This window comes from Eptesicus fuscus, chromosome 15 (assembly GCF_027574615.1).
Source record: "Eptesicus fuscus isolate TK198812 chromosome 15, DD_ASM_mEF_20220401, whole genome shotgun sequence".
In the NCBI taxonomy this organism is placed as follows: domain Eukaryota; kingdom Metazoa; phylum Chordata; class Mammalia; order Chiroptera; family Vespertilionidae; genus Eptesicus; species Eptesicus fuscus.
The window spans coordinates 74,033,649-74,055,741 of record NC_072487.1 but is presented as its reverse complement, the minus strand read 5'-3'; the positions used below and the strand labels follow the sequence as shown (position 1 = coordinate 74,055,741).

General features: G+C 52.4%; 2 protein-coding genes across 4 annotated transcripts; one reads left to right on the top strand and one right to left on the bottom strand.

Moving 5' to 3' along the window:
- Positions 1-939: 939 nt before the first annotated feature.
- On the bottom strand, positions 940-10,018 carry COQ4 (coenzyme Q4). 2 transcript variants are annotated; one of them, XM_008152577.3, is made up of 7 exons: positions 9,526-10,018; positions 9,307-9,438; positions 8,157-8,253; positions 7,535-7,637; positions 3,900-4,029; positions 3,215-3,308; positions 940-2,724 (listed from the first exon to the last, which is right to left on the bottom strand). In XM_008152577.3, exons 1-7 carry the CDS (start codon positions 9,593-9,595, stop codon positions 2,559-2,561), a joined length of 792 nt encoding a protein of 263 aa, XP_008150799.2. In that variant the 5' UTR covers positions 9,596-10,018; the 3' UTR covers positions 940-2,558. The 2 variants fall into 2 exon arrangements, with proteins under 2 accessions (XP_008150799.2, XP_054582725.1); XM_054726750.1 differs by lacking the exon at positions 3,215-3,308.
- TRUB2 (TruB pseudouridine synthase family member 2) lies at positions 10,004-20,683 on the top strand. Of its 2 annotated transcripts, XR_008558208.1 has the most exons (9): positions 10,004-10,164; positions 10,534-10,665; positions 11,434-11,508; positions 12,825-12,886; positions 13,953-14,034; positions 16,102-16,174; positions 16,708-16,844; positions 17,616-18,432; positions 18,571-20,683. XR_008558208.1 is itself a non-coding variant. In XM_008152579.3 (8 exons), the coding sequence occupies exons 1-8, from the start codon at positions 10,056-10,058 to the stop codon at positions 17,948-17,950; spliced, it is 1,005 nt and encodes a 334-aa protein (XP_008150801.2). In that variant the 5' UTR covers positions 10,004-10,055; the 3' UTR covers positions 17,951-20,683. The 2 variants fall into 2 exon arrangements, 1 of the variants encoding a protein (XP_008150801.2); XM_008152579.3 differs by having other exon boundaries at positions 17,616-20,683.
- Positions 20,684-22,093: the final 1,410 nt, after the last annotated feature.

Sequence of the window (22,093 nt, the reverse complement as noted above, 5' to 3'; positions counted from 1 at the left end):
ATGGGGCTTGACATCCATTCCTTCAAGAACGTGTGTGCGCCAAGCACTGTTCCCAGCAGCGAAAGAATAGGGTCCCTGCCCTCCTGGAGCGGACATGGAACTTGTAAGTAAATAAACAAAATAATTTCAGAGTGCTCTAGCCTGGCAGCTCAGTTGGTTAGGGCATCGTCCCCATTCATGGAGGTTGCAGGTTCGACCTCTGGTCAGGACACATACAGGAAGCAACCAATGAATGCATCAATAAGTGGAACGACAAATCAGTGTTTCTCTCCCTCCCTCTCTCTCTGAAAAATAAAAATAAATAAAAAGTTGAAAAAAAGAGAATTTCTGAGTGGTAAGCACTCTAACAAGGTGATGCGGAGTAAAGGGGAGGGGGCCGTTTCAGATGGCGTGGTCAGGGCAGGCCCCTCATGAGGTGACATCTGAGCACAGGTGTGAGTAACAAGAAGCTGACTATGTAATGACTTGGGAACAAAGACAGGAAAAAGGTCAACATGGTTTATTAAGATGAATGTAAGTTTCTAGGCAGAAGGTGATGGCCTCATGGCCCGTGGTAAGAACTCGGCACGTAGTAGCTAGAGCCAGTATAATTTTCCTCCAGCTGGTGACAAAAATGCAACCCTATGACCTGGAAACAGGACTCTGCCCGCCACCCCCGCTAATCTTGGTACCCAGTGCCCATCTCTTTTTTTTTTTTTTTAATTTATTTTTTTTAAATATATATATTTTATTGATTTTTTTACAGAGAGGAAGAGAGAGGAACAGAGAGTTAGAAACATCGATGAGAGAGAAACATCGATCAGCTGCCCCCTGCACACCCCCCACTGGGGATGTGCCTGCAACCAAGGTACATGCCCTTGACTGGAATCAAATCTGGGACCCTTGAGTCCGCAGGCCGACGCTCTATCCACTGAGCCAAACCAGTCAGGGCATCAGTGCCCATCTCTTGCGTGCTGCAGAGGCCCAGGGTTGTGCAGGCACCAAGAGGCTGGAGCAGGTGAGCTACCAGGCCATCTCGAGTCTGACCTTTCTCCGCTGATCTTGGCACTGTTGGCTTTTACTGCTCTAGGGACAGTGCCTGGGACCCTGGGAAGCCATGGAAACAGCTGGCAGGTCTGGAAAGGCCTATCCTGCAAAGACGGATGAGGTATGAGGAGCTCCCTCCAACCTCCTCCTCTTTCTGCAGAAACTCAAAGAGCTCAGGAAAAGACTTCCCTCTTGAAAAGACGATGGCTCCAAGGTCAGCCTCCAGCCTCCCACGTCCTCCCTCTGCCACTGGAAGCCCTAGACTGGGATGTGGTGGGCACAAGACCGACACACGGGCATGGCAGTGCTGAGCAGGTCTTCCGACAACCCCCAGTTCCAGCCCCAGCTCCTTCCTGTTGCCTCTTTAGGAAAATACAATAAGTAGTACCACCACCTCCCCCGATGATTGTTGGTGTCAATGTGATAATCTACAGAAGTGTTTGGCACTGCTTAGCACACAGTACAGTTATAACTACACTGTAGTTGTTATTATCCATAGGGAAACTGAGGCACAGGAAAACCAAGCAGGAGGCCTTGCAACCCGTGTTCCAGTTACTCCAGCCAAGTCCTTGCCCGTTCTGGGCCTTTGCTGCCCTGGCCACACAATGAGGAACTAGTCCCTCAAAACTCTAAAGGCTCTGGCATTCTCGCAGAGTATCTGGTTCTAAATCCAAAGCCAGGGCCACGTACTCTTCCACGATCCCTTTTACTTGTCCGTCCCCACTCCTCGGCCCGGACCCAAGGACAATGCCTGGCTGCTGCTCTAAGATGAGCCTGGAGTCTCGCGGCTGCTCCTCCACCTGCGCACACAGTGACACAATCGCTCCTGCCTCTTGGTCCTTTCTCGGATGCTCTCTGCAGCATCACCTCCTGAACCTGCGCAATGACCAGAGGCGGTGCTGTGTTCATTCCCCTTTCACTGATGAAATGGGCCGAGGGGAAGGGTTTGCCCTAGGCCCTCTGCTGGAAAACCCCAGAGGAGTTAGGAGCTTGAATCTGGCCAGCTTCAGGCCAGAGGTAGGCCAAGAGGCTGAAGCGCAGACTGGAGGGGGTGTTTCCTCTCGGGGCTCAAAGGCCCAAGGCTGCCAGCCAGCCAGCCCTGGGCGAAGGCAGGGAGGCAGGCGCCGACCTGATGGAGCCTTTCTTCAGACAGCGGAGACTCCCTTCCCCTCTGCCTCCCTCTTCTCCGGCCTTCGGGATTGGGTCGCATCCTCACTCCTGGGAGGACACCCAGCCTGGCACCCAGAAAGCCCTGGCTGGCAGGGAGGGGTCTAGAACCGGTGTGGACCAGCGCGAGTCCAGATGGCTGGTTCCTGTCCACATGTGGCTCTCTTTGGGCAGCTCCAGGCTCCCTGGGAGCCGCACAGCACTGCCTGCTCCCGCCTGGGTTGGCCTTCAGAGCCACTCAGCAGTGTTACGGCAAATTCTGATAAGTAATATCCAAGGGTCAATGTTCAAGAAGAGGAACAAAGGTAGTGGCCACAGAGCCTTCGGCCTCCAGGGGAAGTGGGTGGGGTGAGGGCGAGGAGGGCCTAGGCCTTGATGTGCATGGGGGGGTCCGTGATGCCCAGCTCCTCCCGCAGAGCCCTCAGGGGCTGCTCCCAGCGCCGCTCGTAGTACAGATTGAGGACACACGGGGCCCTGCGCCCGTTCTCAACTGCCCATGGGACCAGCTCCGAGACCAGCACTTGCAGTTGCCTGTGGGGCGGCAGAGGGAGAAAACAAGAGGGTCCTGAGGGCCGGCACAGCGTGCCCAGCAGCCCACGTGCATTTTCTCAGCGGACCCTCACACAGACCCAAGACGAAGTAGTTATTATCACCAGTTTTCCAATGAGGAAGCAGAAGCTCAGCGAGGTTAGAATCCCGTGTCCGAAGCCACACATCCTGACCGCGCCAAGCCCGGGTTTAAATTGCGGGCTACCTCGCTCCAGAAACTAATGCTAGATTGCCCCCAGCCGCAACTGCATCGTTCTGCCCTGGCACCGAGGCCTGGCCCAAGAGCCCAAGGGTCCCATGAAGTGTCCAGGCTTCATTGATTGCCCAGGAGGCCCCGGGCCAGGCCCCGTTCTTCCCCCCTGGCTTCCTGGAGGACCACCGAGGCTGCTTAGGAAGGCTGCGTGCTCTTCCTTTTCCTGGAGCCTTGGCCCCTCTGACATCTCCCTTGACCCCTCACCCCTTGAGAACTTACTGGGCACTGAGTCGGATTGGTCCAAAGAGCGCGCCCAGGATGCACATGGGCAAGCCGGTCTGGACAGCCTCAAACCACTTCACCACGATCTCCCCTGCGGGACAGGGTAGAGATGGAGGGGGGAGGTGAGGAGGGGCCAGGAAGAGGCCAAGGATGCTCATGGCAGGGAACAATGAGGTGTCTGCTCCTCTCTAAGGTGTCTTTTCTCTACAAGGGGTTGCCTGTGGGGCGGCAGAGGGAGAAAACAGCGGGTCCTGAGGCACAGACCAGCCATACTCAGTCTGGTCTGTGCTGTGCCCAGGCACTTGGCTTGGTGGGGAGGAGAGGGCCCAAGAAAGAGCCAGAGGAAAGAAGGGCTGGAGAGGAAGTTTGGGGTCCGAATGCAGAGGACTTGACAGCCAGGCTAGTTCCTACCGGCCTCAGGGAGCTCCGGAGGGTGTCGGGAGAGGGAGCCTGCTGCTTGGATGCTGCTCTATCTGTGTAGGAGCCATGAGAGGTACTGGGGATGGCACAGCTGCTACCAAGATGTTCGGATAAAGCAGAAAATGAGGTACTATGGCAGCTAATTGGTGGGTGGCAGAGACAGGCGAGCCCTGCCCTGGCCCTAAACGCAGACCCTGATGGACAGGCTTGCTGGAGCATCCCGCCCTGCCCAACCCCCACTCTCAAGGCAGCTGGCACTCACCCAGGATGTTGGTGGGCATCCCCAGCAAGGTGTGGAGCATGTCGTGCACCTCCCGGTACCGCTGGATCACGTACGCTAGCTCCTCATCGTCCACGAATCGGGTGGGTGCCCGGGTATCTGGGGAGACCCTCTGACAACCATGAGCCTCCCTTAGACCCTGTCCCACAGTTCCCAAGGCCCAACTGCCGGCCTCTCCTTGACTCTGTCAACCACTCCCACCAAACTCATACCCTCAAGACTCTCCGGGGGCTTTGCTTCTGTCTATACCTGCTGACAGGGGAATCCTTCGTGGAATTGGCAACCCCCCAGCCTACGCCAACACACACGTAAGGTATGTAACCTGTTGGAATGTATGGTAAAAAAGCCCCAGGGAGAGGGGGGAGCAGGATTTCAATGGGGATAGAATTTCAGTTGGACAAGAAGAAAAAGCTCTGGAGGTTGGTTTCATAACAATGTGAGTATACTTAACTCTACTGAGCTGTCCATTTAGAGATGGATAAGATGGGAACATTTGAAAAATTTCCTTTATTGATTGATTCATGTTAGAGAGGGGGGAGAGAAACATGATTTGTTGTTCTACTTATTGATGCATTTATTGGCTGATTCTTGCAGGTACCCTGACCGGGGATCAAACCTGAAACCCTGGCATATCAGGACAATACTCTAAGTTCCAAATGAGCCTGGCCAGGAAAGATGGGAAATTGTGTGTGTGTGTGTGTGTGTGTGTGTGTGTGTGTGTGTGTTTTACCACAATTAGAAATTGAGGGGGTGGGGGGGAGAAGTTCCTTCGCATGAGCTAAGGATCCTAGCCTGTTCTTTCCCACCACCCTCATCTTCACCTTGATAATTCCTGCTCATCCTTTATGACGCCGCTTAAGTGTCCCTTCCAAGGGCAGAGTATTCCTGACCTTCAGACTGATCAGGCCCACAGTATGGTCTCTTGTAGCATGCTTACCTCCCTGTGGCACTTGACATGACTGTGACTGTATCCTGTTTAACGCATGTGCTTTTTGTTTTTAGTGCATGTGCTTGTTAATGTCTCTTTCCGAGCCCTGGCTGTCCCACACAGCACCACGTGCCACACGTGGCCATTGAGCCTTGAAATGAGACAAGTTCCAGCTGAGACATGCTATACGTGAAAATTACACACTGGATTTCAAAGACTTAGTATGAGAATAGTGTCAAATCTCAAAAATTAAAAAATATTGACTACATGCTGAGATTGACTACAGGTTGAGAACCGCTAGCAGGGTCGCCTAAGACCATCGGAAAACACAGATATTTACATTACGATTCATTAACACTAGCAAAATCACAGTTATGAAGTAGCAACGAATATAATTTTATGGTTGGGGGTCACCACAACAAGAGGAACTGTATTCAAGGGTCGTGGCGTTAGAAAGGTTGGGTGGCAGAGATAGGCGAGCCCTGCTCTGGCGAACCACTGATCTAGGGGGTGGATACTGTTATGAGCCTCAGATACAGATAAGAAAAATGAGCCTGCTGGTGTGGCTCAGAGGTTGAGCGTGGACCTATGAACCAGGAAATCACAGTTCGATTCCAGGGTTGCTGGCTTGATCCCCAGGAGGGAAGGGTGTGCTGGAGGCAGCCAATCAATGATTCTCTCTCATCATTGATGTCTCTATCTCTCTCTCCCTTCCTCTCTGAAATCAATAAAAAATATATATTAAAAAAAAAGAAAAATGAGGCTCAGAGAGATAAAGTAACTTGCCCAAAGATCACACAACTAATCAAATGGCTGAGCCAGGATTTGAAACAAAGTTTGCTGCATTCCAAAGCCAACAGCTTTGACACCCATTATTGATAAGCCTTGTAAGTGCCCCGGAAGATAAACATTAGGTCCCTTTTCCTCAGATAAGGAATCTGAGCCTCAGAAAGGCCAAATGACTCAAGAGGCTGGATTCTAACTCGCCTACTCTTAACTCCAAAGCTCATGCCTTACAATCTTGATGCCACAAGGACAAATGACCACATTCCTTATCAATATCCACTCAGGGAGGTGACTTGACTTTGAACCTTGAACTAAATCTCTGCTGGTACAAAGGTGTGACTTCACCTTTTGTGGGCTGCTGGTTCCCATCCTCTGGAAGTGTCACAATTGCTAGGGCTGTTACCACAGCTGGGACTGTGGGGGCAGGTTATTTTTTCAAGGATAATAACCTAGAGCAGTGGTTCTCGACTGTCCACCAGGGGACGTCTGCAAAGTCTGGAGACATTTGTGGTAGCTAGGACTTAGGGAGGTGCTACCGTCATCTGGTGGGTAGAGGCCAGGGAGGCTGCTAAACATTCTACAATGCACAGGACAGCCCCACAGCAAAGAATGATCCAGCCCAAAAAGTCAATAGTGCCAAGGTGGAGAAACCCAATCCCAAAGGAACCGTCACTCCCTCCGTCACCTCCTCCAGCCTGGCTGGCTCCTGCGCTGGGCTGGATAGCACTTCAGAGGTCCTTTGTGGGGGATGTGTACATGTTGGCGGGTGAGGGGAGGGGCAGGGGCTGTCTCCTAAAGTGCTTTTATAAATCAGATGTTCCTCTCCTGCTTGAAACCCTCCGTGGCTTCCTATTGCTCCTATTACAAAATGCAGACTCCTTCCCATGGCTGGCAGGGCCTGGCCCGGCTGACCTCTCCTCTGCGGCCACATGGGTAGGTCTCCCTCTCCTTAAACTCACAGAGCCTCACACTTGCCAATCCCTTGGAATGGTCCTCCTATGATTCCTCAGGGCTGGCTCCTCCTTCTTAGTCCCCCATGACCACCGCATCAAAAGTGGCCAACCCCACTCCCACCCTCGTCCTGTCTCCATGATTGCTGTCCTCATAGCACCACCTGCTAGAATGGAAGCCCACAAGGCAGGCTCTTGGCTGGTTTTATTCACTGCATCCCAATTACTATGAACAGTGTCTGGTAAGTTCTAAGTACTCAATAAATATTTTACATGATTTTTTATATGACAATTTCTTTCTTTTACTGTTTTATTTACCTCCCCAACCAGAATATTAGCTCCATGAGGGCAGAGATCTTGCCTGGCTAGTTCACTATTATGTCCCCAGGACCTGGAACAATGTGATGACACGAATGAGTGCCTCAGTAATTGGGACACCCCCTGCCCTCCCGCCGCGCCCCCACCCCCCCCACCTGGGGCTGGAGAGTGCCACGACTTGCCATACCCTAGGGAAGCATCTTCTCTCGAACTGGGGACACAGGGCAGCAGTTAACAGCATGATCTGGGTGTGTATACCCCGTACTGCTTCCATTAACACTGGTTGTATGGAGCCAGCAAGTTGCTTAACTCCTCTGAGCCTCAGTTTCATCTATTCAAAGGGGATAATAAAACATACTTGACGGCATTATTGGGAGGATTCAGCAAGATCATGTGAGCCTGGCATCTGGAGTGCAGTAAGAGGTTAATAAATGCAGCCAGAATTCTCAGTTGGAGCGATGTTACTGGCCCATTTACCTGTCCCAGAGAACATGACAAAGCCTTGGCACAAGAGACTGAAAAGCACTCCTGCCCATGGTGGCAACTTAGGCCTCCTCCTTCCTTGGGACGTCACTCCCATGCCACTCATCTGACCTTCCTGGTGGGGGCCAAAGGCACAGACACTGGACACTCACATTCACATCCAGAAAACGGAGATACTCGCGGCCGAGGGAGCCCTCAGGCAGGCTCTGGAGCTTGTCCAGGTCAAGGGTGGACAGAGAGATCCGGGGACGCTCCCTGCAAGGCAGAAGGCAGGACCTAGGTATTGGGAGGGCACCAGCCAAGGCAGGTAAAAGGCTCAGCTGGAACAAGGCTGAGAGAGGTGAAGGGGCAGAGCAGCAAGGGGGCCACAAGTCCTGAGGGAGCTTCCAGGTGGCAGGGACTGAGGAGACTACCGCAAGAAGGTCCTGCTTCCTGCTACAGGGGCACAGTCCAGGCAGGCGGCCTCAGAGGTGGTCAGGGTACTCACCAAGGGCACTGCAGGAAGGGGTGAGGGCACAGCTAGCACGTGTTATGGGAGCTTCGAGAGGGTATAGAGCCCTGTGGCTGGAACTGGGCCGAGGCCACCGGATGGCACTACCCAGGGGTCATCGTAGTGTATGAATTGCATCCCTGGAGTTAAGCAGTGCCCAGCCTGTGCAGCCATCCACAGCCAGGATATGGGGAACTCCCTAGAGGAACAGGACTGACACAATGTGACTCGAGAGCCCCACAGAATATTCCCAACCAGCACCCCCAGGCAGAGCTGGCACCTACTGCAGGATCTGGGCGCCCTCTGAATCCCTCTTCATCTGGTCCCTCAGGACCTTCAGGGCACGGCATCCTGTGGTCTCCCCTAGAACTGCAACCATGTCTGAAAGGAAATTGGGACAAATACGGGATAGGATTAGGTAAGTTACTTGACCTGGTCTGAGTCTTACTTTCCTAACTGATAAAGATCTACCTCTTAGTTAGGAGGATTCATGTTAAACACTTAGCAAATCATCCTGCACACTTAGGGCTCAATATATCTATACTTGTTAGTATTGCTGTTATCAGTCTACTGGGATGAGGTGGCTCTGGTTAGCTGTGCTTTCCGGATCACTGTCACATCCATTATCACAACACACTATAATGTCTCCATTGACAGGTACAAGCTTTGGGATCAGAGTGCTGGGTTTGAGTGCAGGTGCAGTCACTATCTAGGTGATCTTGTATAAACTGCTTCACATTCCAAGCCCCAGTGTCCTAGTTTGTGAAGTGCAGATAACACCTTTCTAATAGGGTTAATGTAGAAATCAAAACCATCATGCATAATAAAGCACTTAGCACAGGGAGCAGCCAGAATGTGCTCAGTGAGCAGTCAGCATTATCGTTTTTATTAGCAGAAGTAATAGTACTCTCCAGACGTCAGAAGCCTGGGAGGGATGAGAAAGGCATGGTAGAATCTTAGGATGTTCTAGTGATGCACCCAGCAAACATTTATCGAGCCTTTATTACGGGCCAGGCACTAGCCAAAATGCTGCCGATACAGGGGAATGGGGCAGTCATGGTCCCTAACCTTACAAAGTTTAATATCTGGTGGGATGTTATCATTCAATGGTGCTTATAAATCACCTATTTAGTGCAGAGGTTGTCATCGTGGCTGGATGACAGAATATCCTGGGAAGTAGTTTCAAAGGGGAGAGGCTCAGATTCCAGGCCCCTTCCTCCTGCCCTCTCCACACCTGACAGATACGGAACCCAGGCATCTGCATTTTTACGAGTGCACCGGGTGATTATGAGGTACAGCCACCTGCCTTGGGTACCCGGACCTAGTCTATTCCCCAGTTACCCGTAGGAAACGGAAATTTTGACAGAGGTCGGGGCCTGCCCAGGCTTCCAAGGCAAGAGCCTCCCGGGGAGCGCGGGGCATGGGCGGCCTTACCGTGGCGATACGGGTTGTAGAGGGCCATGCCCGCGGAGCCGGCGGTCAGCAGCACCTTCTGCAGCAGGGACGTGGGGATGTGTTCGGGGTAGAGCAAGCCGGTGCCATGGCTCGCAGTTCGGAGGGGTACATCTGCGGGGCAAGAAAAAGGCCCGGGTCAAAAGCGCGTGGCGGGGGGGTGGGGGGACCCCAAGACTTCCCTCCGTCTCCGCCACTTGCCTGCAGCAGGGCCAGGGAGAGCTTGGAACAGACGGAGGGGACGCAGGGTCCCGCGCAGCAGCGTCACCATGACAACACGCGCTGCGCTAAGGTCGCGGGAGGACGGCCGGGCAGGGCCGCTGATCCAAACGTCCCTGGCGACGGAGCGCCCGGAAGGTCAGAAGAACTCGATCCCTATTCCTCTGAGTAGGGCCTTTGGAAGGCGGGGGAGTAGGGCCGAGGAAAGGGCCCTATCGCTAAATATGAGAAGGAAACCCAGGCGATCTGTCTGCCACCTCCTCTACGGATGAAAACTCCCCGTTTCACTTCACCCCGGGAAGGGTCTCCCAGTCAGACCCGCTAGCACGGGGCTTCGGCGACGGAACGCACTTCCTTTTCCGCACATCGTTCCCCCCGAGGATGTTAGGGAAAGGACCACTTCCGGCTGCGAATCCTGACGGCGCCCCTTGTAAGGACTCTATTTGGTGCGGGACCGTACGGCACTTCCGTCCGCGCAGCTTTGCCCGGAACCTGCGCCGCGGGCTGCAGGCATGGGGGCCGCCGGCCTGGCCCGGTTGCACGGGCTCTTTGCGGCCTACAAGCCCCCGGGGCTGCACTGGAAGCACCTGCGGGACACGGTGGAGCTGCAGCTTCTGAAGGGTGAGTGCCTCCAGCCAGACTCCCGAGTGCGCGCCCGTTCTCCCGGGAATCCGTTCCCGCTTCTGATCCTCTGGCAAAATACAGTCATGTGATCTAGTCGCCTGGGCAGAGCGCTTTTCTAATCATGTGTTACGTCTCACTTTCCCTTGTGTTCAAACGGGTAAACAGACTCGGTATTGTCCGTTGTCATAAGCAGTAAGTAAGTAATAAGGTTGGGATTTGAACTCGTCGGTTGCCTAACTACTGTTCTGTTCGCTGGGGCGCACCGTGGGTCCTCGTCTGTCTCCCGCAGCTCCGTACTTCCCTGCCCCTCCTCCCCCAGGTGTTTGGACAGAATTGACAAGATGTCCTTTACCTGTGTATGCCCAGGTCTCAATGCTGGGAAGCCTCCTGCCCCTCAGCAGCGTGTTCGCTTTCTGCTGGGCCCCGTGGAAGGCAGCGAAGAGAAGGAGCTGACCCTCACAGCCACCAGTGTGCCCTCCCTCACCAACCATCCGCTGGGTAAGGCCCATTCAGGCAGGGTGGGGGTCACTTCGCAGGAAATCGCTGTCCAGAGTCAGTGTCCCAGTCGGTACTCAGACTCCTGTCCCAGACCTTTGGAGGGCCACAGTGGAGTTGAAATGTTTGGCAAGGAATATGCAAATTTTAGTAAATACTTCAGGCTTTGCACGTTCAGGTCTGCCATTGTAGTGCAAAAGCAGCTGTAGGCAGTATGTAAAGCAACGAGCCTGGCTGCATTTCAATAAAACTTTATTTATGGATACTGACCTTTGAATTTCATATAATTTTCCTATGTCACAAACTAGTATTCACTTGATTGTTTTTTGAATCTGTGAAAAATGGGGGGGGGGGGAATTTAACTCATGGGCCATTATAAAAACAGGCTTGAGGATTTGTCCTGTGGACTGTAGTTTGCTGACCCTGTACTGTTCTCAGACTCCAGGTAGGAATTGAGACCCTCGGGTAGAAGTCCTAAGGAGGTAGAAGATGTTGGGAGGCTTTAGGGAGACCACGGGGAACCTCTAAACCTCTTCAGCAGTGGTGGTCAGTGACTCCACAGTATAACAATCACAAGTACGGTATGTTAAGGATCTGCTTTGTACTAGATACTGTGTAAGCTTTTCCCAAATACCATCTCATTGAAACTTCACCACAATCCTGTGAGGTCCAACCTATAGCTGTAAGGCTACATGCTAGGAATGAGGTCATCACACAGCCCAGAGCCATCCTGATTTGTTGAGGAAAAGTACCGCATTTGTTTCTTTCTAGTACGTGGACCAGCATTCACCAGCCTGAAGATTGGCATGGGACACCAGCTGGATGTCCAGGCATCTGGGGTGCTTGGTAGGTGAGGGGGTGCAGTCATATAGGCTTGGGGGAGGATTGGGAGATACCAGGAGCCCAGCCCACTTCTAACCTGACATCCATTTCTCACCACTATTCTCCCCTGATACTTGCCCCAAATCTGATCAGCTGGTGGAAGGGGGGGTGGGGGGAGTCACATTCGCCCACCTGTATCAAGCGATCTCTGCATGTGATGTGGTACAAAGCCATTTGTGCACATGTATTCGCCACAGCAGCCTTACTAGGTAGATATTGTATGATTTTATGAAGAAAGTAAGGTTCCACTAGCTTAGGTGACTTGTCCTAGGTCGCATGGCTAGTGAATACCCTTGGTCCAGAGAGGGGAAGCCATCATCGCTTTCGTGGGGTAGCCGAGCACGCGACTCTGGCCTCACTAGCGAGGGTCTGGACACACAAAGCCCTGAGTCATGAGCCATCTGTGTCCCCGGGGTCAGGCGGTGTCTACATCCATATGTGACAGTCACTCCCCTTGTCTTGCTTCCTGGGGCACTGGCAGGCAGACATGATCTCATGCCCCCCCCTCCCTGTCTAGGAGTGAATGGAGGGTCATTCTCTCCTTCAGCCAGAGGGAGAAACAGCCGGGGAAAGGCAGGGAGTGGCCACAATGCCCTCATTTATGGGCCCTTCCTTTGTGCTGACTGCTTCCCGTGCGTAGCCTCAGTCTTCACGACGGGCCGGGCAGTGTTTTCATCCCCACTTGACTGGTGAAGGCCTGAAGCCCAAGGAGGTTAAGGACATGCTTAGAGCCTCTCCTGATTTCAGTGCCGGTCTCTCTGACTGGGCCAGCGGTCTCTTGCTTTTGAGAAACCCCTGGAAAGCCCTGGCCGGTGTGGCCCAGTTGGTTGGTTGTCATCCGGTACACCAAAAGGTTGCTCGTTCAATTCCTGGTCAGGGCACGTGCCCAGGGTTGCAGGCTTGATCCCAGTAGGGGGCATGTGGGAGGCAGCCTATCAATGTTTTCCTCTCATAGCCATGTTTCTCTCTCTCCCTCTCCCTCTCTCTCTAAATATCAATTTAAAATCCTTTAAAAAAAAAAAAGAAGAAACCCCTGGAGAGCATCCTAGGCCCCTCCCCACCACAAGTCAGAGGCAGTGCTAATGGGTGGGACCCAGAAATCCACATGGTCATATATGCCCCGAGGAGCTCACTTGCTTCCTGTAGAAGAAGCTGTCCTTGCCCCCTGCTGGCTTCAGCAGCATTGGAGGTGGGAATATTCTGGTGGCAGGTGTGGGGTTGGGATCCCAGGGAAACGGGAAGGGGGGGCCAGATGTGAGATCAGCCTGGGTTCCTTTCAGTGCTCGGCGTGGGACAGGGATGCAGTCTCCTCACCGACATGTACCACGCACACCTCACCAAGGTACTGGGGGCTGGGGACAGCCTGCTTATCCTCTGGTCCTTTCCCTGGGGGTCACTGGCAGGGTTCTGAAGCTGAGAGGATCCCATGGGGAACATCCAGGCCATAAGGAAGCATGTTTTTGTGGTCATATGCTATGGAAGACTAATAGTAACGTAACGATGACAGCTGGCATTATTGCATGCTGACTGCTCTGTGCTGAGCACTGTATGTGGACTCCCTCGTGAGCGCCTCAATACTTCCCTGCAAAGTGGGGTCTGTGTTAACCCATTTTACAGATGAGAGAACTCAGAGAGAGGGTGTCACTTGCTCAGGGTCGTGCGGCCTGAAAGGGACAGAGCTGGAGTTTGAACTGGGATCTGTCCGACACCGGAGCCTGGTCATGACACCACTTCATTCTCTCCCCAAGACTGAGAGGTGGATGTCACCGTCTAGGCATCAGGGCGATCTGGCACCACAAGTGTGTGCAATAGGTGTCATGTTAGAAGGTCCATGTTTTTTATGGTTAGAAGCACAAATTCTGGAGCCAAAACCAGCTTCTACCTGTGCCAGCTAAGGGTCCTTGCGTGGATGACTTAACATCTGTGCGCCATCTCTTAAATGGGAACGATACTAGTACCTCTTCTGTATTCGGGTCACTTTGAAGATTAGTGACTACATGCCACGTAGCCCATGGTAAATGCTCCGTCAGTGTCACCGTTATCATCTCCATCATCGTGGTCATCATTACTCTGAGTTGTGCCAGAGGCATTCAGCTGCATGGATCCTACTTGGAGGGGGTGGAAAGAAGCCCACAAGGCGTGCTAGGAGGGGGCCAGCATGACAGATTGCCAGGTTTGCTGGAGTGGAGAGGCGTGGTGTCCTTCAGTGCCCTTTGTGGGCTGCCAGTCCTGACTGTCATAGGAAAGTCCAGCATCCTTCCCCTGGGGGCAGTGGGCAGCCAGACAGGGACTGAGCGCCTGAGCTCCCTGAGGACCTAATGGCCCCAGCCTCAGCCTAGCACCTCCCTCCTCAGTGCTGAGGCTCAGAGCAGGGACACAACTGGATCTTCCCCTCCCTGTCCTCGCAGGATTACACGGTTCGCGGCCTCCTGGGCAAAGCCACAGATGACTTCCGCGAGGACGGGCGGCTGGTGGAGAAGACAACATATGGTGAGGGCCCCTGGGAGCCCAGGGCGTGTGGGAGGAGCAGCTGAGGCTGCCTCCGCATTTGCTTTCCCTTGATTCCTCACCCCCAGTCTCTCAGACACAGCAAGCTGGGGCTACTATTGGGGGGGCTTTGGACACACCGTTCTGTCAGGAGTGCCCTGGGTTCCCTTGTGCCTCTTCACCTGGTTTAAATGTCATTTCCCCAGGGAAGCTTTTCTAGCCCTTACACTTGGACTAGATGGACTCCCAGAATAGTAATTAACTAATGATTACTAATTACTCAAAATCCATCTCCCCACCAGACTGATACCCATGAGAGTAGAAACTAATTTCACTCCTGTGATCACACACAGCTCAGGGTCTGGGACGTGGGAGGTGCTTGTTAGATGGGGGACGGGTGGATTGTGGATAGGTAGGGATGATGGATGAATGAATGGTTGGATGGGGAGGGATGGATGGTGGGTCCATTCTTCACTTACTCTCATCATGTTCTAACACTGTCTGTAATTTATTGTGTTAGTTCTGGCCAGATAGCTTAGTTGGTTAGAGTGTTGTCCTGATATGCTAAGGTTGTGGGTTTGATCCCTGGCCAGTGCACATTCAAACATCAACCAATGAATGCATGTATAAGTGGAACAACGAATTGGTGTTTCTCTCTCCCTCTCCTTTCCTCTCTCGCCAATATATATATATATATATATATATATATATATATATATATATATATATGTAATCACTGCATTTGTTTACTTAGCATGTGTTTTTGAGCACCAACCATGGTCTAGGCACTGGGAGGACGTACAGTACTAGTAAATTACAGTCTACAGCAAACTCAGTCTTAACAGGAGAGCAGACACACCTGCACCTTCTGGGGAAGGTAAAAGCCTGGCAAAGCAACACTGTATGTGTCGGTGTGTGTCAGCATCCCAAACACATCTAAAGACAACTACCAAGTTGACACTTCTGGGGAAAAGGAAGCCAGAATTTGGAGACTAGAGGATGGACGCTGATAGAGATGATAACAGTGGTAGAGATGTTTGTTGGTGCGGATCTGAGTTTTTGTTTAAGATTTTTTTTTTTTATTGATTATTATTATTATTTTTTAGAAGGCGAGGAAGGGAGAAGGGAAGAGAGAGAGAAGCATCAATGTGGGAGGGAATTGTCCATCAGCTGCCTCCTACACACCTCCTACTGGGATTTGAGCCCACAACCCAGGCATGTGCCCTGACCAGAATCAAACTGGCAACCTTTCAGTGCACAGGATAATACCCAACTAACTGAGCCACATTGGTCAGGACGCAGATTTAAATTTCTTAAAGAAGATTCATATATCAATTACATAATTAAAAAAATAATGTAAAAACCAAAGAAAATCAATTGGTGGGAAAGAGACCCAGGTGCAGATGGCAGAAGCCAGGAAGAAAAGGCCACATGCTCAGGAGGGCTTCCTGGAGGAGGCTAAATGAGAGGAGGGGGCAGTGGCGGGTCACTCCGGATAAGACAACAGCATGAGAGAAGCCAGGCAGAAGGGATGAGAGGCCTAGGCCCTTCCAAGCTGGCAAGCCTTTGGCTGCCACACCTGCTCCCTAACCTTTGGAGCCATACGTTAGCACTTGCCCCGCGGGGCCACAGGGTCAGCCTGCCAGCAGAGTGTGAGTGTCCCCAGGCTTTGCCGCTGCCTGCCCCACAGTTACGCGGTGAGACCAGCAGGCAGAGCTACTCCCACTTTTGCCACCTGTTTCTGCATTTGGACAGATGGCACCATCCCTGAATACTAGGCAAAAATCAGATTATATCTTTGAGCTCCATTTCCAGAAGAAAATGTTTGTAATCTAGAGTCTCACAGCCCCTTGAACCTGTCCTTAACATGCTGAGTTCATGTGTATCTTTCTGAGAAGAGGGGCCCACACTTTCATAAGATTCTCAAAGGCCTCTCAACCCCCAACTGGACCAGAGGATGCTCTGGGATCCTTCAAATTCTGAGGCTGGTTTGGGGGAGGGAGTTTGTCAGGTTGCTGTTGCCCAGCCTTAGCAGGCACCTCTATGCTAACCATCCCTGTCTTTTTTCAGACCACGTGACCAGAGAGAAACTAGATCGAATCCTGTCCGTGATCCAAGGCTCCCATCAGAAGGCCCTGGTGACGTAAGTGGGGCCTCACCCACACCTCCCTGAAACAGCCCTATAGGAGGTGCCAGAAGAGCAAGAGTTGCATCCTACAGGGCTCCCTTAGCCTCCCTCAGGGGCAGATTCCACGGATCTTTTCAGAGCCTGAAACCAGACATGAACCATTCATTCCTTCCACAGCATGCAGAAGTGCTTCTGTGTTGGGTCATAGGCCAGGCCTTGGGGAAACTGAGGGGAACGAAACACCAGCTGCTCTCCTAGGGAGTGTGTGATCTAATGAAGAGGCAAGCCAGGGACCCGCAGCATGGCCCAGCCGGGGAGCGGGAGCAGCCAGCCCTCGTGTGAGGTTGAAGTCGGGAGAGTGTGCGGAGGAGGACAGGCTGCATTTACAGAAGGGAAGGGCAGAGAAAACAGCTGCTGAAGGGCCCCTGGAGGGGAAGGGAGATGGAGAGGCATGAAGAGCTTTAGGAGTGGGCAGCGCCAGGGCTAAGCATCAGCCCAGTTCCCCACCCCACGCCAGCCACCCAAGTCTATCCACCTCCTGATCCCAGGTACTCCAACCTCGATCTGCAGACCCAGGAGGCCTATGAGATGGCCGTGAAAGGCTTGATCCGGCCCATGAACAAGTCCCCGATGCTGATAACCGGCATCCGATGCCTCCACTTTGCGCCTCCAGAATTCCTCTTAGGTAAGTTGCCCCAGGAAGTTGGAGCAGGGAGATGGGACTCCACGGAATGCCCTTGCAGAGCCGGCACATGCCAGTGCCGAACTCCGCTGCCCAAGGCAGCAAGGACTGACTGCCTTCCCAGCCCCGGGCTGGACTTGGCCGATCATAGGCACACACAACAAATGCTGTCCTGTCTTCTGCCAAGTCACCCTTTGAGGCCAGAACTTAACAAGCAGCTGTTAGGTTTAGCGGCTCACTTCCAGAGCCACCCGCTGCTTCAAGCAGATGTGGGCCATCAGACAGCATTCTCACTTCCCCTGTCCCACCCAACCTAGTACTCCCCCCGCCCCCCGCCACACACACTGCTTTCTTCTCCACTGATCATATTAACGAGGGCTCCATTTCTTGGGCACTAACCAAGATTCTCCCCATGCTAAACACCTGATAGTATCAATTATCCCTTGGACTCCTCGTAGCCACCCATTTTACAGATGAGCAAACCAATTCTTACAGCAGTGCTTTGATTTGACCTGCCCACACATCACCTGGGGGTCTTCTTACACGGCATGTTCTGACTCAGCAGGTCTGGGTGGGGCCTGAGATTTTGTCTGTCTAACCACCTTTCCCTGCAGGGTGGCCCTTAGGCAGCACTTTGAATAGCAAAGCCCTGGAGAACTAAGGTGTTTTGCTAAGGTGATTTCACAGCGAGGAGGTACCAAGGGGTGTGGATCTAGATCAGCCGACACCCGAGGCTGTGCTCCTGACAACGTGTCTGTTGCGTGTCGCTGGCAGAGGTGCAGTGCATGAACGAGACGCAGAAGCAGCTGCGGAGTCTGGTGCACGAAATCGGCCTGGAGCTGAAGACCACCGCTGTCTGCTCCCACGTGCGGCGCACGCGGGATGGCTTCTTCACCCTGGACGATGCCCTCCTGAGGACCCAGTGGGACCTGTACAGCATCCAGAACGCCATCCAGGCCGCAGCCCCCCGGGTGGCAGCCGAGCTGGAGAAGAACTTGAGGCTGGGGCTGGGCACCCAGCAGCTCCAGGGTCCAGGCTGGCAGGGGGACAACGAGGGGCCGAGCCCTGCCTTGGAAGGCTGGACGGCGGGTGGGGCAGCGGGTGGGTAAAGATCAGAGTTGTTCATGAGCTGGGATGGATGACTGCAGAGAGAGTAGGGGAAGCTTGATTACATGTGACATGAACCTTAGAAGCTGTAGGAGAAAACACGACCCAACTGAAAAGGAAAAACTTCTACATGGAGAAAGACAATACACGCATGACAGACGGATAAAGATATTTGCGTCTGAACCTTGAGCTGTGGAATCTGTTGACTCCAGGCAGTGTCAGGTTTGAGTTAAACTGTAGGACACAGTCTGGGCCCACCGAGAGCTGCAGCATCGCTTGGCGTGGGAGACGCCCTGTGCCCGGTGTCGGAAGCGCTGCGTGCGGAGGAGTTTCCCTTCACCTGTGTGTGTGTTTAGCGTGTGTGTGTGTGTGGAATGAACCCCAATGGTTAATTTTTTTTAGCCAAGTGGAATTCTACACAGTGTGACAAATGGCTTCTTTCCTTGAACAACAGAGCATGGCCATTTCTCCGTCTGCCCACCAGGTAGGGGTGCTCCTTCCTGCAGACCCTGTCGGGGGGGCCAGGTCACAGGGCTCTCTGAGGAAGGCCCAGCTGCCGCCTGGAGCCAGGACTCTGGTGAAGAGCTCACCCTCGGTTTTGTCATCTTACTGAACCTCTCAGGGTGAAGAGCCAGCGTGCTGTGTTTGTTCCGGCGGAAGGGCCCTCAGCCCTTGGCCTCTCTGGCACTTACAGCGATAACTTCAAGAGAAGGCAGAATTAGCTGCCACACTCTTCCTGAAAGGCTAGACTGATGCCATCGCTGCAGATGGCGCCCAGTGCCCAGTGCCCAGCCCGGAGCCTGGGCAGGTTTGGTGGTCAGCAGGCCAGTGACCTGAAGGGAAGATGATGCCAGTGATATGAATAACAGCAGCTTACTGAGGACTTCTGTGCTAAGAGCTTTACATTCAGTGACCACCTGACATGAAACTAATGATTATCCCCCTTGTATGGGAAGGAAAGCTGCTAGGAAGAGCCATCCTGTCTGGCAGAGGGCATCTTGGTCTGCATAGGACCTGCCCCTCCATGATTTCTGACCCGGTAGCTGCTGGACATCAGTTTAACTGGCATGCCTCCTGAATCTCTGCCCCAGAGGTGATTTCAGAGCTGTCTTCCCCTCTTCAGGGTCACCCTAACCATGCGAGGCTGAGGCAAGAGCAGGTACCTCCACCTGTGCTTACTCAAGCCATATTCACTGCCACCCCTCCTTGTTTAGCATCTCCAGATATCTGACTACCCCTCCCCCTTACACCGGCCCTCCCTCACACCAGAACCCCAGGGAATTTAATCCCCATTTTACAGATGGGGAAACTGAGGCCTAAGAAGGTAATACTTGCCTGGGCCTCACAGCCAGTCAAGGGTAGATCTGAACTGGGTACTCTGGCTCCAGAGCCCATGCTTTTAATCTCTCTTAACCATGACCTCCCTATCTTGACCTTGGTGGAACCTAGGCCCAGCCCTGGGTTGTGTCCCTAGTGAGATTTTCCTATTGAGACCTTGGAGCCAGGGGTGATATGCATAATCAAATCCCATCTTAGAGTTGTGGCCTTGTTAGATAGGAAACATGGAAATATATACTTCTGCATGTAGACAATTCAGAATAAAATCGAACAATACTTGGATTAGTGGAATCTAATCCAAAGGAGGGGAAAACTGGGTGGGGCAGAGGGGGTTGGCAAATCTCAATACATAACTGGAACCCAGGCTAAATAGGCGGTCACATTGAGACCGGCTAGTAAGCTGGGAATAGGGAAACAAAGTTAAACAGCAGTTTGCAGCTATCCAGTAACCCTATCTTCCCTAAACCAAGGACACTTGAGAGTAAATCATTTGCACTTCTCCCCAAGCAGAGGGTAAATAGCTTAAATCACCCTACTCAGGGAGACAGCAGAAATCCAATTAGTGCCATATGGCAACCACAGCCAAGGACAAAGGAAGTTAAGAGAATAAATCTCATTTTGGTTTATCAGCATAAATCTGATGAGTATTAAGATCCCCCCTCCCCCAAGAATTCCCCTAAATGTCCAGCCTTAAAAACTCAAAACGAAGGTCATAGGGTGAGCAAGCCCTTCCTTCCTCCCCCTCCCACCTTCCCCATTGGGATGCATCTCAGGCTTGAAACCAGGGGAGCAATGGGCAGTGGCAACCACCCCCCCAACCTGTCCCCAAGGTCCCCTTTTCTGTGACTTCTCAGTGAGCCAAAGCAGATCAGCCTAGGCTTACTTCCCCAGCTTTAATAAATGTCCTCTCAAATTCACCTGGGCTTGTATTGTGAAAGTTTTTTCTACACAAAGTCAAGAGCCCACACCCTACTAGCCAGCTCTACGCAGACTCACTAAGGGCCAGGTCTCCTTTCCAGTAACAACATCACCTCATCTGGAGTCCTTATTGACACAGATTATAAAAGAGGTTAGAGTGGCCTATCTTGATCTCAGAATTGTGGGGGGCAGGGGTACCCCTGAGTCATGCCCAAATATTTGGTCAACATGCAGCCTCAGTCTGCTGGGGAAAAAAACCACTCCAATTCCCTTGGGATGGTAAAATGTTTTCCTTAGTAGGTGTTTTTAACCCTGAAAGGTTAGAAATGAACAATGATTGTTAAATTGTGCCAAATGTGTAAGCAACTTGAGATTTGTAAGTTGAGCTTGCAATTTTAAAGTTAAACTATTGGGTTGATTTATTTCAAGAAAGACTTTAAAGCCAAATAAAGTGCAAATAATTCTGTGTACGAAATGTGCTCTCAAGAACACTAGCAACTTCATTAACAAACAAACCCACAGGCGCCCACATTTGCCAGTCGCCTGCCTGGCAACTGATTTATTGTCTCCCCTCAGAATGTAAGCTCCACAAGGTAGGGATGTTTGTTTCCTTACTATTGCATCCTCATAGGTAAGAGCAGTGCCTGGAAAAATACTTGGATGAATGAGTGAATGCCCAAATAAATGAATATCAATGCCCAAATACTACAGCTTTCAAGGCAAAAGTTTTTTCTTCATACACTCACAGTCTAGTCCCCTCTCCCCCTTTCCTACATACCCTCTCTTATTCCTTCCCAGCCCTCCTCCCTTCAGCCCTCCCCAGAGGCCACTGCACCCAGAAGATTGGCTCATTAAGGCCCCACTTTAAGCCAAAAGGACCTTGCATTCCCCAGGGACCAGAAATATGCTTAGAACACACAAGCATATCATCATCATAATGAGCTGACATTTGTCTCTGCCTCTGTGGTCATTAAACCAGCCTTTATATCTATGATCACTTGTGAAGTGGCCACAGTGGGTATTATTTTACCCACTTTATAGATGTGGAAACAGAGACCTGGAGAGGCAGAGCCCAGCCTCCTGGATCTGTCTATACTTGGCATACCATGCTGAGCTTTCTCTGTGTGGCCACAGGATAAAAAACCAACAACAACAAAAAAAAACAAATCCACCACCATATTATCAACATCCGGATCTCCCCTGCATATCTGTCAGTCCCTCCTTTGAGCACCTCCCTCCGCAGGAGACGTGGGACTCATCTGGGGATGGGCTGGATAACAGGGACTGATATTAGTCACACAAAGAAGTTGCTGCGTGGGTGAGACTGGGCTCCGGAAGCTGCGGGGGTGGTGCAGGTTGATTAAGAGAGACAAGCGTCGGGGGCGGCTCAGGTGTGATGGGAGGAGAGGTGGGGCTGTCCTGGGGCTTCAGGAGCCCCCGTGATCAGCAGAGAAGCCTGTGTTCAAAGTGACCCCCTGACCAGAACTTTTCTCCATGTGGTCCCCAGTCCCAACCTCTCCAGGTCCTATCTGAGCCCCTAATAAACCAGGACCTAGAAGAGCCCTAAGAAGGCCAACAGGACCAGCTCCTCCCTGGCAAACCAGCCGGGTGGGTCTGCTGGTGCCAGGGTGGAGGGTGGAGCAGCAGGCAAACTCCAGCCCAGGAACAGAGCTGACAAATGCCTGGGCCTCTGAGGGCTCTGGGGAGCAGCCAGAGGAAAGCCACCGGGGTCTGGCCTGGAGCTGGCTCTGGGGCCCGTGGCTCTGGGGCCCGTGGCTCTGGAGGTGGGTTTAGAGACAGCTTGTTTGGAGGCAGGATTTGATCAGACATTATTACTTGTTATTAAAAGTTATTAAAAGCAATTTGTCAATTGTTAAGGAACACTCACC

Bases quoted from the DNA above. Each gene is read 5' to 3' on its own strand.
- COQ4 (XM_008152577.3), bottom strand. From the start codon at position 9,595: ATGGTGACGCTGCTGCGCGGGACCCTGCGTCCCCTCCGTCTGTTCCAA. The intron at 8,254-9,306 runs GTAAGGCCGCCC...ATTTCCTTTCAG, and splicing joins CTACAACCCGTATCGCCACG to ACATGGTTGCAGTTCTAGGG. The intron at 3,309-3,899 runs GTGAGTGCCAGC...CCTGTCCCGCAG, and splicing joins GATGCCCACCAACATCCTGG to GGGAGATCGTGGTGAAGTGG.
- TRUB2 (XM_008152579.3), top strand. From the start codon at position 10,056: ATGGGGGCCGCCGGCCTGGCCCGGTTGCACGGGCTCTTTGCGGCCTAC. The intron at 10,666-11,433 runs GTAAGGCCCATT...GTTTCTTTCTAG, and splicing joins CCTCACCAACCATCCGCTGG to TACGTGGACCAGCATTCACC. The intron at 11,509-12,824 runs GTAGGTGAGGGG...GGTTCCTTTCAG, and splicing joins CCAGGCATCTGGGGTGCTTG to TGCTCGGCGTGGGACAGGGA.